This window comes from Nannobrachium achirus, assembly GCF_963921795.1.
Source record: "Nannobrachium achirus genome assembly, chromosome: 2".
Classification (NCBI taxonomy): domain Eukaryota; kingdom Metazoa; phylum Chordata; class Actinopteri; order Myctophiformes; family Myctophidae; genus Nannobrachium; species Nannobrachium achirus.
Genome location: NC_137811.1, coordinates 65,462,720 through 65,478,768, shown reverse-complemented (window position 1 = coordinate 65,478,768; position 16,049 = coordinate 65,462,720). Strand labels below are relative to the sequence as shown.

At 43.2% G+C, this 16,049-nt stretch overlaps 1 protein-coding gene and 1 pseudogene across 3 annotated transcripts; both read right to left on the bottom strand.

Annotated features, from left to right (window-relative positions):
• Nucleotides 1-337: 337 nt before the first annotated feature.
• Nucleotides 338-4,460, bottom strand: LOC308299758 (small ribosomal subunit protein uS4-like; annotated as a pseudogene). The gene is made up of 5 exons: nucleotides 4,379-4,460; nucleotides 2,153-2,275; nucleotides 1,833-1,950; nucleotides 468-590; nucleotides 338-375 (listed from the first exon to the last, which is right to left on the bottom strand). The product of its transcript is annotated as a small ribosomal subunit protein uS4-like (transcript).
• A 2,753-nt stretch (nucleotides 4,461-7,213) lies between these two features.
• Nucleotides 7,214-15,807, bottom strand: LOC308303910 (mpv17-like protein). Of its 2 annotated transcripts, XR_013963031.1 has the most exons (7): nucleotides 15,783-15,807; nucleotides 12,763-13,112; nucleotides 11,707-11,777; nucleotides 11,539-11,568; nucleotides 10,805-10,944; nucleotides 7,353-7,412; nucleotides 7,214-7,265 (listed from the first exon to the last, which is right to left on the bottom strand). XR_013963031.1 is itself a non-coding variant. In XM_080748429.1 (5 exons), exons 2-5 carry the CDS (start codon nucleotides 13,100-13,102, stop codon nucleotides 10,807-10,809), a joined length of 579 nt encoding a protein of 192 aa, XP_080604555.1. In that variant the 5' UTR covers nucleotides 13,103-13,112; nucleotides 15,783-15,807; the 3' UTR covers nucleotides 10,651-10,806. The 2 variants fall into 2 exon arrangements, 1 of the variants encoding a protein (XP_080604555.1); XM_080748429.1 differs by lacking the exons at nucleotides 7,214-7,265; nucleotides 7,353-7,412 and having other exon boundaries at nucleotides 10,651-10,944.
• Between the last annotated feature and the right edge of the window lie 242 nt (nucleotides 15,808-16,049).

Sequence of the window (16,049 nt, the reverse complement as noted above, 5' to 3'; positions counted from 1 at the left end):
AAAATGTCCTGTTTGAGAGATAAGACTCAAACCATGATAGAGCTGCACCTGTGATACCAATGTAATGTTTGAGCCTATGTAAAAGATGATGGTCTATAGTATCAAAAGCGGCTGACAAGTCAAGAAGTACGAGGATAGCGGAATTACCGGAGTCAACTGTTAAAATCAAGTCATTAAAAACTTTAAGGACCGAGGATGTAATCCAGCTTCATTTTGTCACTAGCCAGCACACCCACGTGCACCAAGCGTCTCAGCAGGCAGTTTCCTAAAAGGCAAGGAACACAGGGCCACTTCAGATACAAGGTTGGTAAAGTTCCCCTCACTTTTCACACAAGTACTAACTAGAGCATTTATAGGCCTCATTGACGAGGAATTCTTGACACCACAGAGAGTCTGACAGTTGAAATATTAAATCATCGGCCAGTTCCAAAATAAGAATAAAAAAACGTTAACACTGTTAAACATACCCTCGAACAGACGCTTGGGATCCTTCTCATCCAACATGAGCAGTTTTCTGGCAGCCTTGCGGATATGGGCCAGGGCGAACTTGACCCTCCACACCTCACGCTTATTTTTCAGACCATACTCGCCTACAGACAATACAAGGAAAAAGTGTTAGTGAGCTGCATGCAATCAAGATGAACCCTAGCATTCATATTACAGGGGGACCATTAGCCAAAAATGGCTGATCTACAAGCTCACACTCAGACTAGCCCATGTTTGGCAAAGAAATTTGGTTAAGCCAGACGAGTACAGAGCAAACTCAGGTCCAGTTTACAAAGACTAGAGGGTTTAATTAAGTGGTCAAAAGTAACTCAGCATTTCAATGTATTTGTTTGGTTAGTACAACAATTATTAGAATGTATTTGCCCTTCTGGCCCCCAAGCTGTGGAATAAACTCCCTGTTGCACTTAGAACAACAGACTAACCGCATGTTAGGGGGGCACCAGGCGAGGAGAATTCTCCCAGGTGAACAGAAAATGTCCTGTTTGAGAGATAAGACTCAAACCATGATAGAGCTGCACCTGTGATACCAATGTAATGTTTGAGCCTATGTAAAAGATGATGGTCTATAGCATGGGTATTCAACTGGCGGCCCGCGGGCCAAATGCGGCCCGCGGGGACCTTCCTTGTGGCCCCTGGAGCAATAAAAAAAAAAAAAAAAAAGATTTTGAAAAAAAAAAAAAAAAAAAAAATCCAAAATCGTTTTTTTTGTGGAGACTAATGAACGTTATAGGTATGGTTTGCGCGATATGAAACGTGAGCTTCATCTTACCATAATCACAGTAATCCCTAATCATATTCCATCATAGTCAAGTGAAGAGACTCCAGTCAGAGCACTGCAGCAGAGTGGAGTGTGTGTGTGTGTGTGTGTTTGTGTGTGTGTGTCTGACCACCTGATCCTCGTTGAGCATCGTTAAAGCATCAAAGAAGGCAATTTTGTGTGCACTGCAATAAGGTCGACATCTACTCTAGATAGCATCAAAGCCAGGTTGGCCATCACTAGTGTGATGTAGTTAACACTAGGTTTTAAACAAGAAAGCATGTGTACAGTTGTCAACTTGTTGAACAGAAATTAAGCACATTGACATGAAAAGTAGATGAAAATGTGGTTGTTTGTGAAAATGTAGTAGTGAAAATGTGGTTGTGCCCGTTGTCTCAAGTGTTCATTAGATTAATAGCTTGGGGGGGGGGGGGGGGGGACGTTAGTGCGGCCCCCGGCCCCTTGGTTTTCTGTCAATGTGGCCCCCTGGACAATTTTGTTGAATACCCCTGGTCTATAGTATCAAAAGCGGCTGACAAGTCAAGAAGTACGAGGATAGCGGAATTACCGGAGTCAACTGTTAAAATCAAGTCATTAAAAACTTTAAGGACCGAGGATGTAATCCAGCTTCATTTTGTCACTAGCCAGCACACCCACGTGCACCAAGCGTCTCAGCAGGCAGTTTCCTAAAAGGCAAGGAACACAGGGCCACTTCAGATACAAGGTTGGTAAAGTTCCCCTCACTTTTCACACAAGTACTAACTAGAGCATTTATAGGCCTCATTGACGAGGAATTCTTGACACCACAGAGAGTCTGACAGTTGAAATATTAAATCATCGGCCAGTTCCAAAATAAGAATAAAAAAACGTTAACACTGTTAAACATACCCTCGAACAGACGCTTGGGATCCTTCTCATCCAACATGAGCAGTTTTCTGGCAGCCTTGCGGATATGGGCCAGGGCGAACTTGACCCTCCACACCTCACGCTTATTTTTCAGACCATACTCGCCTACAGACAATACAAGGAAAAAGTGTTAGTGAGCTGCATGCAATCAAGATGAACCCTAGCATTCATATTACAGGGGGACCATTAGCCAAAAATGGCTGATCTACAAGCTCACACTCAGACTAGCCCATGTTTGGCAAAGAAATTTGGTTAAGCCAGACGAGTACAGAGCAAACTCAGGTCCAGTTTACAAAGACTAGAGGGTTTAATTAAGTGGTCAAAAGCAACTCAGCATTTCAATGTATTTGTTTGGTTAGTACAGTGGCGCAGATCCAATAAAAGCATAGGGGGAGACCTGCGCGCGCGAAGCGTGCGTGCGTGCGTGCGTTTTTTTTTTGCGTGCAGAGATTGGTTTTCGGGCGGTTTTACCCCCTCATTTTCCTTCAGATACAGGCATTAACGGTTTTATGATGTATTATTTATTACTTATCAAGTTATCACTAGTACTGCAATAACCAACACAACCAAAGCTTAAAACACACTTCAACACAAACACTGACATTAAACAGTCCTCTCGTCATAACCAACGTTTCTTTCATGTTTCTATGGTTAACTTTTTACCTCAAGAACACCGACTATAGCAGCAATTTGGCACAGCGACCGTTCATCACTCAAAACACTGGCCACAATAAAATACAGTATCCTACTCAGAACTCAGAAGCATGACAGCCGCTCAGCCGTCAGAACACTGAACACACAATACAATAATACAGTCCACAAGCAGTTGGCACAGGTTAGAACAGGCCGCCAGTCCAGAACACAATACGGTATAAATGTCATTTATTACCGGCTTGAGAATTGAAAATCCTTCCTCCTCCTCCTCCTCCTCCAGTCCTCTCGTCTCACACACAGCCCAAGTAACAACAAAGTAATCCTTTAGCTTCCTTGTCCAGGCCAGGGTGGCAACAAAAACAACAAAGTAATCCTTTTCTTGTCCAGGGTGGCGGCATTCCTTATTAACTATTTGAAATGTCAGAATCAAAGTTATAAATATTGTGTTCTATTGAGTTTCAGGTCTCCTCCGGTAATTTTCATTTCCTAGGCAGCAAACACCACATGTTGCCAGATTTTGCGAGAGAAACAAGCAGCCAGCTATATGAAAACCACCCTGGAATATTGTGGTTTTCATATAGCTGGCTGCTTGTTTCTAAGAACTTGGCAACACAGACCAAACCATTTTGCAGGAAAACAGAGGGGTGTTCTCATATATAAAGCATCGCTTCGATCGTGTTTAGTGCATGATTTCAGAATTTAGACCACTATGTCCCTGACTGGGGGGGACAGGGGGGTCTTCTGGAAGTGAATGGAGGGGACGAAATTGGACCTGGAAGGTGACAAAAAACCCTTGTGCCCCCCGCCATTTTCGCCTATGGGTTAGTACAACAATTCTTAGAATGTATTTGCCCTTCTGGCCCCCAAGCTGTGGAATAAACTCCCTGTTGCACTTAGAACAACGGACTCACTTGCTACCTTTCGCTGTGGACTGAAGACTCACCTTTTCAGACTCCACCTAAACCCTTAGCACTAATGAAACACTCAATGACCGTATATGAAGCTAGTTAGCATTTTTTGTAGTTTTCTTTTTTAAGAATCCTTTTATTTACTGATTATATTGTTTTTTAGATTGATATTCATATGCATTTGCTATATTGTTGTTGATATTCTGACATGTTATCTTGTTTATTATAGTGATGTATTATCTGCTTTTTTGTAAGTCGCTTTGGATTAAAAGCGTCTGCTAAATGCCAAAACTGTAAATTGTAAACTGTTAGAACAGGCCTCATTGACGAGGAATTCATGACACCACAGGAAATCTGAGGAATTCATTTAAATCATTGGCCTCTAATTACATTACATTTCAAGTTGTAAAATGTATTAACATAAGTTTTCAAATAATAGTGGAGTAAAAAGTACAATTTACCTCAGATTAAGCTTAACTGAACATTTTAAATACTCTAGTACAGAAAAACTAAATCGTACTTTATTACAGAGTAAATACTTACAATAGTTACCTTACACTACAGATTTAATTCCATTAGATTGTTCAAAAGCTGCTACTGATCTTCAGAGAACCATGTAACTGATAAAATAAATGTTAAATCATACCAACGAGTTTCAACTCCTGGTCGAGACGGGACCTCTCGAAGGGATGACGAGGGGTGACGTAAGTCCTGCGACTGCGAGTCATGGTGGCTTAGTTGTGCCTGTGGGTTCAAGACAGGTTCTTTATTAGAAAAGCATCGGGACCGTACCTATGTTCCCCAGGTTCTATGTTCCCCATTTACCCCCACAAAAAAAGGTTCTATGTTCCCTGCGTACCCCAAAAAGGTCCCATGTTCCCCAGGTTCTGTTCCCCACTTACACACACACCCCCCCCCCCCAAAAAAAAGGTTCTAGGTTCCCCGCTCAACTTAAAAAAGGTTCCATGTTCCCCACTCCGCACAAAAATGCAGGAAAAATTCATTTCTAATTATTAATAACTCAAAACACAATGGGGAGAAATTACAAATGCTAGTGGGACAGGGGTACCAGGGACATCTGGACACCATACTTTTGTTAAGACTGGGCATCTGGACGAGTGGGCAATAGGGACACGTGGGCATTTGGATGAGTGGGCACCTAGACGAATGGATACTTAGGGGTGGAGACATATGGGCACCTGGGCACCTAAATTAGGAGTGTCCACATGTTCTTAGTGCCCAGATGTCCCACCATTTCCTACATTTGAGTTGGGAACACACTTTTTTTGTTTGATTTTTGGTAGGGAACATACAGTAGATCCTTTTTTTGGTTGAGTGGGGAACATAGAACCTTTTTGTGGGGAGGGGAACATAGAACCTGGGGAACAGAGAACTAGGAGGGCTAGGCTACAGCTTAGCTCCGCTAGCCGTTAGCTTGCTTACTCATAGCTACTTGGCGTCTAAAACGTCGTCCACCACTTTTGTGTAAACATAATTAACGCTAACTTCTCCCGTAGTATTTACAAAGATACCTTAATAAGGCATTACATTCTGTCAGTAAACCACTACTACTAGTATAGTAGTAGTGGACTACTAGTATAGGGTGACCATATTTTCAGCCGCTCGAACCGGGAGGCGAACCCCTGTTGCCTAAAACTGGGACCCTCAAAGCAATGCGCACGTTACCGTGTTCGTGCGTGCACATACACACCGCAGGATTGCATACAGGCAGTTGAGTGCTTGACAAACAGTCTCAACGTTGAATTCAGACACGCAATGAATTTGTTCATGTTTTCTGATTGTTTAGGTGAGCATGTTTTCATGCAAAGAACGTGATAAATGTCTCTGCAACCACTGAAAACAGCTACTATTATTTTAATTCTGCCGAAAACCGGGACAATTTTGTAGTGAATGTTGAAAACCGGGACATATTAGTGTTTTTAGAGATATTTGTCGGGACACCGGGACACGCATCTTGAAAACGGGACCCGCATGTTTCCTTTCCGACACTAACCCTATCTCTTACCCTAACCCTAAACATAACCCCCATGGAGGTGTCGCCACTCCGACAATAAGAAGTCAATGTCGGAGTGGCAACACGTCGGAAAACCGTCACCACCATGCGGTTAGCTACGCTATGCTAGCCAGTCTCCTAGTTGTCAATTTACACAAACAGCAGAAGCCGTATGGTTTTGACTAATTGACGTATACATATAATACGTTCTATAATGCGATAAAAAAGTGCATTTCTAGTCGACTGTGTGGACTTCTATAGTGGAATTCACACAATAAGAGCGCAACAAAACAGAGCTCGCGTTACCTTTCAAGGAGTTGGAGGGGAGGAGCTTTCTTCTTCTATACTAATAACAAGAACAGACCGGAAGTACCCCGTCCGCCATTGATGCGTTGTGCTACAGCAGAATCAGTCCGCAGCAACAGCTACCACCGTTTACGAAATTCGTCCTCAGTTTTCTTTTTCTGCAAATATATATTTTTTTTACGATGTCGAGTGGATATACATGTTCCGTTATAAACTGTGTCAACAATAGCGTGAAAATCCTACAATGGAAGAAGAAAGTATGTGAAATACACAAGCCTTCACTGCACTATAAGAATGCGTGTCTTTTGCCATACAGTTTGCACAGATTTCCTGGACGCGCAGAGGACAAACAAGTTAGGAAAACGTGGGTGAAAAATATCAACAGAAAGGACTTTGTTCCAAATCACAACAGCAGAGTGAGTTTTGGTTAACAAAATTGAATCTCGTAGCAGTCCTGCTGGAACAAAAGCCCCAGCAAGGACAGGATCGAGGGTCGACTCGTATTAAGGTGCAGAGTTAATGTAAGATACATAACAAATAAACATCCACACTCGCTGGATCGTCTCATTGATTGTTCTTGATTAATTATCAAGCACACCAGCAGTAGCCACCAGCAGTAGCTGTAAACGCAGGATAGGCTACTGCTCTTGTGCTTAATATTTCTAAAATGAACAATAACTGAGAAGATCCAGCATGTGCAGATGTTTATTTGTTGTGCAACATTGAATCTCATAATTGCCTAACGCTACAAATTTTATTTCTCAATGTGGGCACCTTAGCCAACTAGCTAGGCTACCCAGCTTGCTGGTAACTTAGCTGGTTAGATAGCCTAGTTTAACGTCAGTTGGCCGCGGCTATGGACTGCCCAAATTAATAAAACCACTTGGGGAATAATAAAACTGACATACAATGCTAGTATGGTGATATTGTCCACATTACTGTAGAGCCAGCAACAAGCAGGGATCTGATCGGCTCGGCCCTGTGGCCAGTATTTCAATAGAATGTAGTCACAGTGATGTAACTAAAGCAAAGCAGCAGTTGTGTCGTCGGCCCTGAAATATCAAGTGGTCGTGTTAAAATACTATTTAATAATACCACCTATATTCAAAGAGACAACAGCAGAGAGATGAACAGTGAACCTACCACTTTAACTCAGGCGGCACACACAATGTACGTCCTGTCCGCGCAGCGGCCCCCATGTAGAGTTAGTAAACTAGAAAGGCAAAACAAAGCCCAATGTTTAACCTGGTGAAAACACCAAACAAACATATATTGCGGAGAGGGAGGACTACCAACATACCTGATGTGCGTGGCAATAGGTCACAACAGAGCAGCTCCAGACAGTGTTTGTAGCACAATACTAGAAAGACAACAAATAATCACGGTCAAAGTCAAGTCCACTACGCAGCATATACTGGCAATTGCTTAGCAGCAAGACAGAGACACATACCTGCACTGAGTAAAACTGTAGCCCAACAGCCAGCATTACTTTAGAAGACACTGTTAGTGTTTGCAAAGTAGGCCTGCGCACGACCAGCAGGTGAGCAGAGACAGACAACTGGGTCTGGTAGGAGTTGTGCAGCCTATATATACTGTTAGCAATCAGCCCACTGATGAGTGGGCGGAGGATGGACCGTGGGAACCAACACCCATCCTGCTACACATGCATAATGTAATGTAGCCTAATCATGGATAATGGTGTATTGCTGGGTTAACTTATGTACTATTGTATTATTTACTGTTCAAGGTGTGTGGAATACATTTCATTGATGGCAGACCAACCAAAGAGCACCCTACCAGTATTGCACATGGGATATAAACATCATCATATTGTAAGTTTTATTCCTTTTCCTGGCATATTCCTATCTGGGGCAGTGGGGCAAGGAACATTATGGGATGGGGCAGTGTAGTGGTCTTGCAGGGAATGCTGGGATTGCCAGACAATACCTGCCAGCCTAGCAAGAAATGCAGTTTGAAAATGCAGTTTGAAAATGAATGCCATATTTCTTTCTTCTTCTGTCTCTTTACACAGGGGATTGTGACATCTGTCCGTGCCCCGCCCAAAAGAAGACGTCTCGCAACCCTTACAGTCAACGCCTCGAAGGTTAACAGATGTGCTGCTGAACCTACTCATGCAGAAGAGGATCTCAATAACCTGGAGAATATTCATCCGCAGAAGTGTGATGTCGGCATCCAGTGGCCAGATCTCACTGACCACAACTACTATTCCACAAAGTCAACAAAGGACAGCGCAACACAAACAGATCCTGCACCATCAGTCTCAGCCTATGATTAGATGACAATGACTGTAGGTTTTTCACAGGCATAGGTATTGCCAGTTTTTGGTGGCTTTTGTATGCTGTCACAGCTTTTCTCCCACACTCAAAGACCTTCAAGTTGGCAGTGCATGACCAACTGTTATTAGTTCTAATGAGGCTCCGTCTTCACAGACTGGGAGGGCCAGTGATACTTTTATCACAAAGAACAGCGGTCTTATCGGCAACCTGCTTCCTGGTGATCAAGTTTTAGCGGACCGTGGGTTCACTGTATTACAGATGTTTTGCCTCCAGGAGTGACTTTGGCCATGCCTGCCTTTACACGTGGCTGTAAAGAACTTCCTGAGCATGAAGTTACACAAACGCGTCGCTTAGCAAATGGCAGAATTCATGTGGAGAGAGCTATTAGGAGGTTAAAGGTTTTTAAAATTTTGAGTAATGTAATCCCTGGTAGGGTACAACATGTTGATGACATCGTAGCTATTTGTGCAGGGCTTTATAACTTGCAACCTCAGTTAATCCGGGAGGAAACTGAGGGAGAAGAATCTGAAATTGGATGGAGGTGAGGATATTGATGATCAAGAAGGTGATGCATATTCTTTCGTGGGATATGGCAGAGGAGATTGAGTGGTACTAGGTTTAGTGGTACATTATTCTTAAATGATATAGTTGATCACCATACAAGGAAAATAATTTTGTCTCCAATTTTATTTAACACGTATTGTGTATGCTTGAACTGTGAACAGCATGAAATGAAAAATATCATTGTTTTGTTTAATCACATGTAATATGTATGTTTCAACAGTGAACAGCATGACATGAAAGATAAGCCATTAACCTGAATTATTTTCAGTTCACATTCATTAAAGTCCAGACTGGTACTTCAGTTGAGTCCACACACTGTCATTACTCCATGTGATATTCTGGTTGCAATTGCTGGTAGCAGGTGCTCAAAGTAAACGTTCTTCAGATGGCAGATGTGTTCTTCAGTCCACATCTGATTGTATGGCACATCTGCGATAACCTGTTCATTTGGGGTCCATACCAGGAATTTACTATTTTGTTTTGTTTGCACAATGCATTGCAACTTGGACTTGATAATAGTAGCCTAATCCAGTTGCAGTTTCTTTAAGGATGTACTTTCCATTAACATACTTCACATCATATTTGTTTGATTCAATCATTTTCTGCAGACTGCCATCATGTGCTTCAAGCTTCTTCTTTGCTGTAGGACACTTAATCTCAAGGATGGTATTGGCATCAATAATTCCATCAAGGCTTGCACCAAGCCCGTTTTCATTCTCATGACCCGTGGTCTCTTCGAACAAATTTTCTAGCCAAAGGCTCAGCTGATTGACCATACCTGGGCACACCCCCCAAATACAGCATTCAGTTTTCTTTCCACCCACTTACTTGGGTCTGTTTTTTTAGGCACATCGGATGCTTCACTACTGGTTATCCTAACCTTTCTCTGGTCTAGCCAAAATTGTCCATCTTGGCCCCTTGATTTTAATTCAATGTTCTCTCTCTGATCTTCCCCACATTTCACATATGTTTCAAACACTACATTGCAGAGTGTGCATTTACGGTTAGCACATTGGGCATGCTCAGTTTGTGGGTCAGTTGTTTTCCTCTGTGGCTGTGCTGTCAGTCTATCATCTTATTCAAGCATCTTTCTCCATTCCCATATTGTAATGCCACAAGACAATGACCCATGTAAACTGAAATTATTCACACATATTACAATGTATGCATGCATTTGGGTCCCCATCCGGAATGAACCAATGGGGGTACATTTACTGTATGATGTTTTCTTAGGAATGCGACAAATTCAAAAATATATTATTGAACTCAATTAAGTCTCCATGGCATGAGTAATCAATAGGAAATCTTTGGGGTGAACTACTCCTTTCATTCTAAAACGCACACTTGAATTGCGACACATTGTTTTTTTTCTTTTTTTTCTTTTTGTACTCCTTGTGGTCCAGTGTAATATCATCAAGATGAGAGTTTGGTGTAGGGGTGGTCTATATAGTGATAAATCTCGCTGAGACGATACAATGTCTCAACGATACAATGTCTCAACGATAAGCCTTTTCAGAGATATCATATATATCGTGATACATTGAGTAAAAGTAAAAAAAATCCTGTTGAATTGTTAATACAGAGATTCATTGCAGAATCCATTTAAACCTGCATTTTGGTCTAAATCAATGCACAAACTTTAAAATGTCAAGGTCTCCCCTTAACTCTGACAGTATACAAGTGAAACCAAATGGACCTCTAAGGGTCCATTTGGTTTCATTTGTATACTGTCGGAGTTACATTCTTGTAAGGATCAAATAGGTGGTTGTACTGTTAAGTAATTTGAAAAATAACCATAAAAACACAACTTGAAAAAGAATCGTGAAAAGATTGTATATCGTGATACAGCTTGGAAGAATATCGTGATATTGTATTTTTCCATATCGCCCACCCCTAGTTTGGTGTGACTGTGGTTCCGCTGCTGTTGGTCTCTTGCTGCCTGACGTGACACAGGTAGATGGTCCAGCCCAGGGAGATTCCTCCAACAAACACCGTGCGAGCAACAGGGGGGACCAGGGTGAAGTTCACTGCCTAGAGTAATAGGATAGATCACAAATATAAGTCCTTCGGGCTGTGTGTGTGGCAACCGGTAGAGTCGCCGGAAAACATACTCGCAGAGATTTTTATTCTTGTATTTGTTTTACTGAGAATAAGGTTAGATATAACTTTAGGATTGAGCATATCTTTCTGAGGTTAAGATTAGGAATGGGGTTAGGTTTTGGCAGTGTTTAACTGAGGTTAAGGTTAGGAATAAGGTTAGGTTTAACCGTTTAGGCATAGTTTACAGAGGTATATAAAGATATTAAGGATCTCAATGGAAAATAACAAATAAGCCTTGCCTTACCCGAGTTTCCTTTTAGTTGACATTGTATCAGTGAACTCTACTGCCATGAAACTGTACCTTTTCCTATCCAAAACCTCTAATAAATACCTCAATCAATCAATCAAAAGGCATAAACCATGAGCCCAGGCGAGTGTGTTTTCCGGCGACTCTTCTGGTATTCGTGTGTGTGTGTGTGTGTGTGTGTGTGTGTGTGTGTGTGTGTGTGTGTGTGCGTGCCTGCCTGCCTGCGTGCTTGCCTGCGTGCAACATATTTTACTGTATCAAATAAAGGGCATAAGTACCTGCATTGAAGACCAATACACCACTCCAGTCTGTCCCAGGGAGAGACAGAGAAAGACAGGGGCGGGGGAGGTCAGGATGGGTGATGAGACAGAGAGAGAATGTCGGAGAAAAACATTAATAAATAGAGAGGGAGACGATTCATTAGGTGTAAATTAAATTAGTTGTACCGTGTATGAAGTCCAGAATTTCTGTCTCCAGTCCTCTAATGGGTCCTCTTTGTTTTCTAGTAGACTTAGACCTTTAAAGACACAGCGAGAATCGTCAACAAACAGTTAAAACACAACAGAACCACCAGCCACTGAGGGTCAATTTACAGTTTAGAATTTAGGCATTTAGCATATATACACTCTTAATCCAGAGTGACTGAAGTAAGGACAGCACAAGGTGATGTATTACCAATACATCAACATCAATGTATCAAATGCATAGAATAGAAATAGTAATCTAAAAAAACGTAGGTAGACCAAGAAACTATTCAATAAAATCAATAAAATAAAAAACAATGAAAACATCAATAATCTGTACATCAAAGCTATACACACTATAGATTTGATGTAAGATAGAATGCCAAGTCGAAAATGGCCTGACATCGGTCTATATAAGAAATGCTATCTAAATTATATGTATGGTCATTGAGGGTATAGGCAAGTGCTACGGTAAGTGCTACGGGCTAAGAGGTGAGTCTTCAGACTATGGTGGAAGCTAGGGAGTGAGTCTGCAGTTCTAATTGCAATGGGGAGTTCATTCCACAGTTTGGGGGCCAGGAGGGCGAAGAGTCTGGGACGAGTGGAACGTTGTCCTGGGTGTTTTAGCGAAGGCTCTGTCAGCTTCCCCGAGTTAGCTGATCTGAGTGAATGGGGGGACCATACCTTTGGCTGCTTTGAAGGCCAGCATCAGTGTGTTGAACTCTGATGTCATCCCTATGTTTCCATTGGGCTGCCATGTTAAGTGGGGTGAAATCTCGCTCTTTCGAACGACCGTCATTTTGACAAAGGAGCGTCGGGAGGGTTAGCGACTCACCCCACGGAGGTTAGGTTTAGGGTAAGGGTTAGAGTTGGGTGTCGAAAAGACGACACGTAGTAACAGCGAAACGCTCCCATTAAGTGGTCAGATGGGTGGGCTGTGTATCACTTCAGGTTTTTCAAGTGGACCCTAGACTAGAAAATATTGGGAGCGACTGATCTACTACACACATGACTACACACTACTTCTAATACACTCACCAATGAAGAAGGCACTGATAGTGGCAGGGGCCGCTACCAGCTGGTCCAGGACAACCTTCCCAGATATCTTCTTGATCCCACCGCCTGGCATCATCTTCTCCAGACCCTTCAGCCAGTGGTAGTTGAAGTTTGCATGGAAACAGAAGCCCACCAGTGCTACTCTGGCGGTCTGGGACCAGTCTATAGCAGCTGTGCTACCGAGCTGTGCCGAGTCCACCTCGGCGGTTCTCCCTCCCAGCATGCTCTGCTGTATGAGGTCAGCGGAGGCAAACAGACTGGTGTACCCCACCACGTTGCTGATGTAGGGATGAGCTTTGAACAGCGCCCACACACGCTTCATGTTGTCACTGCTGTCCAAAAAGAAAATACATCATTACTATCACTACCACTAGTAGTCTGAGTGTTTCGTGCACAAAACGTGTACTTTATGAAAGAAGCATGGAATTTGGCACACAGAACATGCCATATGGAAATTCTTTTGGCTATAGGGCCATCGCAGATTTGTCTTGGGAAACCAATCAAAGCTGGGCTCTCATAGACTTTACTATACAGTAAAAAAAAAAGAAAAGAAAAAAAGATATGCTTTAAGTAGCATGTGAGAGGTCAAACTAGGTGTTTTTCATGATTCTGAATCCAATGCTAGCATTTGTTTTGCACGAAAAACATTCCTTTCCAAAACACGGCCCCCACAAAACTGTGAAAAGTGACGACTCATCTCTAAACCATAGTTTTATGGGGCCGTTTTTAGCCCAAGGATTTTTTTTTTGTGTAAAACAAATGCTTGCATTGGATTCAGAATCACAAAAAAAGTCTGACACCTCACATGCTTATTAAAGCAGATTTATTTTTTGTTGCGACCGTCAGGTCGCATTTACTACAAAAACCTCCACCGGCTGTCCGTCCCTGAGTCAGTCAGTCAGTCAGTCGGTCACACGTCACACGTCACACTTTTGCCCTGCTCATATCTCCACAACCGTTGCCCCCATCCATGCCAAATTTTGCACACACACTCCTTACCTGCCAAACTACAACCTCCAAGGACCCCCGCAGCTCCAGGGACCCCCAGGTGTACAAAAATGTCCGTCCGTGACTCACACGTCACACGTCACACTTTTGCCCTGCTCATATCTCCACAACCGTTGCCCCCATCCATGCCACAGTTTGCACACACACTCCTTACCTGCCAAACTACAACCTCCAAGGGCCCCCGGAGCTCCAGGGACCCCCAGCTCCCTGGGGACCCCCAAGTGTAAAAAATGACCAAATGTGCAAAAATGACCACCCCAACGGGGCTGCTCACGGGGAATTCCCGGGACCACCCACTCCTGCTGCTCCAGAACGGATGCAAAAGTGGTGATGCCCCCAGTGGAGGACCCCCTCCACTGCAGCTCACATAAAATGCCGTAACTCGGGCTAGGAGCGTCCGGGAGAGCCGGGGCCGGTACCTATTGTCACATGGCCCTCTTCTAGCGCCACCATGAGGCCCATTCTTGCAAAACACATTTGTGGACACTGCTCCTACAATTTTTGCCCTAAAACCAGTAAGACTCCCTAATCGGGAGATAAGCGACCGTCAGGTCACATGTATACACAAAGAGGGCTGTAACTGCCATTGCTTCCTAGTTGTGTGGGCAATGTATAGTTTTGGTTGGCTGAGAAAATGTGGGGTTAGCTGTGACATGGTTGCGTTTATGTGGGCAGAAAACGAACTAGGAAGCAATGGCAGTTACAGCCCTCTTTGTGTATACATGTGACCTGACGGTCGCTTATCTCCCGATCAGGGAGTCTTACTGGTACTATTCTAGTAAAGTCTATGAGAGCCCAACTTTGATTGGCTCCCACAAGTTTCCCAAGACAAATCTGCGATGGCCCTATAGCCAAAAATGTTCCATATGGCATGTTCTAACTGTGTGCCAAATGTCATACTTCTATCATAAAGTGCACGATTCCATCAACATACTGCCCGAAACGCCTGGACTACAGTATGTGAACGGTCACAGCTTGTCCGTAAGTATGTATCCCTGTCACGCCTGACACTGTGGTTCAATGGGTTTGTCTCTCTGACATCATGCTCTGACGTCACTGTGATGTCAGGGGAACCACTCTTAACAGAATGGGTCTGCCACTTTGATATCACACTCTGGCTTCACTGTGATGTCACACTAACAGAAACCCGTTTATGCCCATATATGGAGATCCCTGATGTCATCAGTATTAAGCCCATATCTAACAGGACTTCATATGGGAATGCCCATGGGAACAGCGTGGCTCCAATGTGGATCTGGGACTTCATGTGGACAGCATCAGTCACCTAAGTATATGACCTCAGTCATCTATGATGTATCTGTGATGTATGACTCCAAATTTGGCCATGGTTTTAGGCCTGATCAGTGACCCATTGACTTCCATTATGAAATCAAAGCCACATAAAAGGAGTGGGGGAGGTACTTCCATGACCTACTGGCAGTCTGCACAAGAAGTATGGCATGATGATTAGCACCCAGACACACTGGCAGACACACCGATAGACGGACCCTCTTCTAGAATGCCAGACCCCTGCAGAGCCACCCAGTATAAGAATGCGAAACTAATGAAAATATTATACGACAGTCAAGTGAATCTAAGGTGACATGTGTCACCAGAAGTTATGAATACACGTATGGATGAAAACAGGCAGCTGAAGCATATCGTCGCTGTCCGGCAGAAACCTCGTATCTCCAAGTTTGTATTTGTTTTCTGTCGTGAATTAAAGCCCTACATCATACAAAAGTGTCACACAAAAGTAGTGAAAATAGCAAGATCTACAATCACAGCGGATCTACAAGCACAGCGGATCTATAAGCACACAACTGCGAGGCGTTGTGTGCTTGTAGATCGGCTATTTTCACAATTTTAAATCGTTTTTAAAATAATAACAATGAAAGGAAGATTTTGGACATACAAGGTTTACACACGACAACAACGAGATGCATCCCTACCTAGCTGATCACTTCAAACAGACATGATCTGAACTACCTTACCTTCCTGTGTGTGTCTCTTCATTCACTGCTCACCGCCACTGCCACAAGAAATGCAACCTCCTTGCTGATTGGCTCTGTGGCGTGAGGAGGCGGGGGTGAGCAAATCTCCACCAGTCAGAGAGAAACCCAGAAGTGAGGGACGGGCCTTCCTCGGCTGGTCAAAGTTCTGTCACCTAGAATGAATGTGTGATAAGACTATCAGTCAATCGGAGGACATCCAATGGGACGAATGTCTGAAATGGATCCACATTGTGACAGCATTGTCAC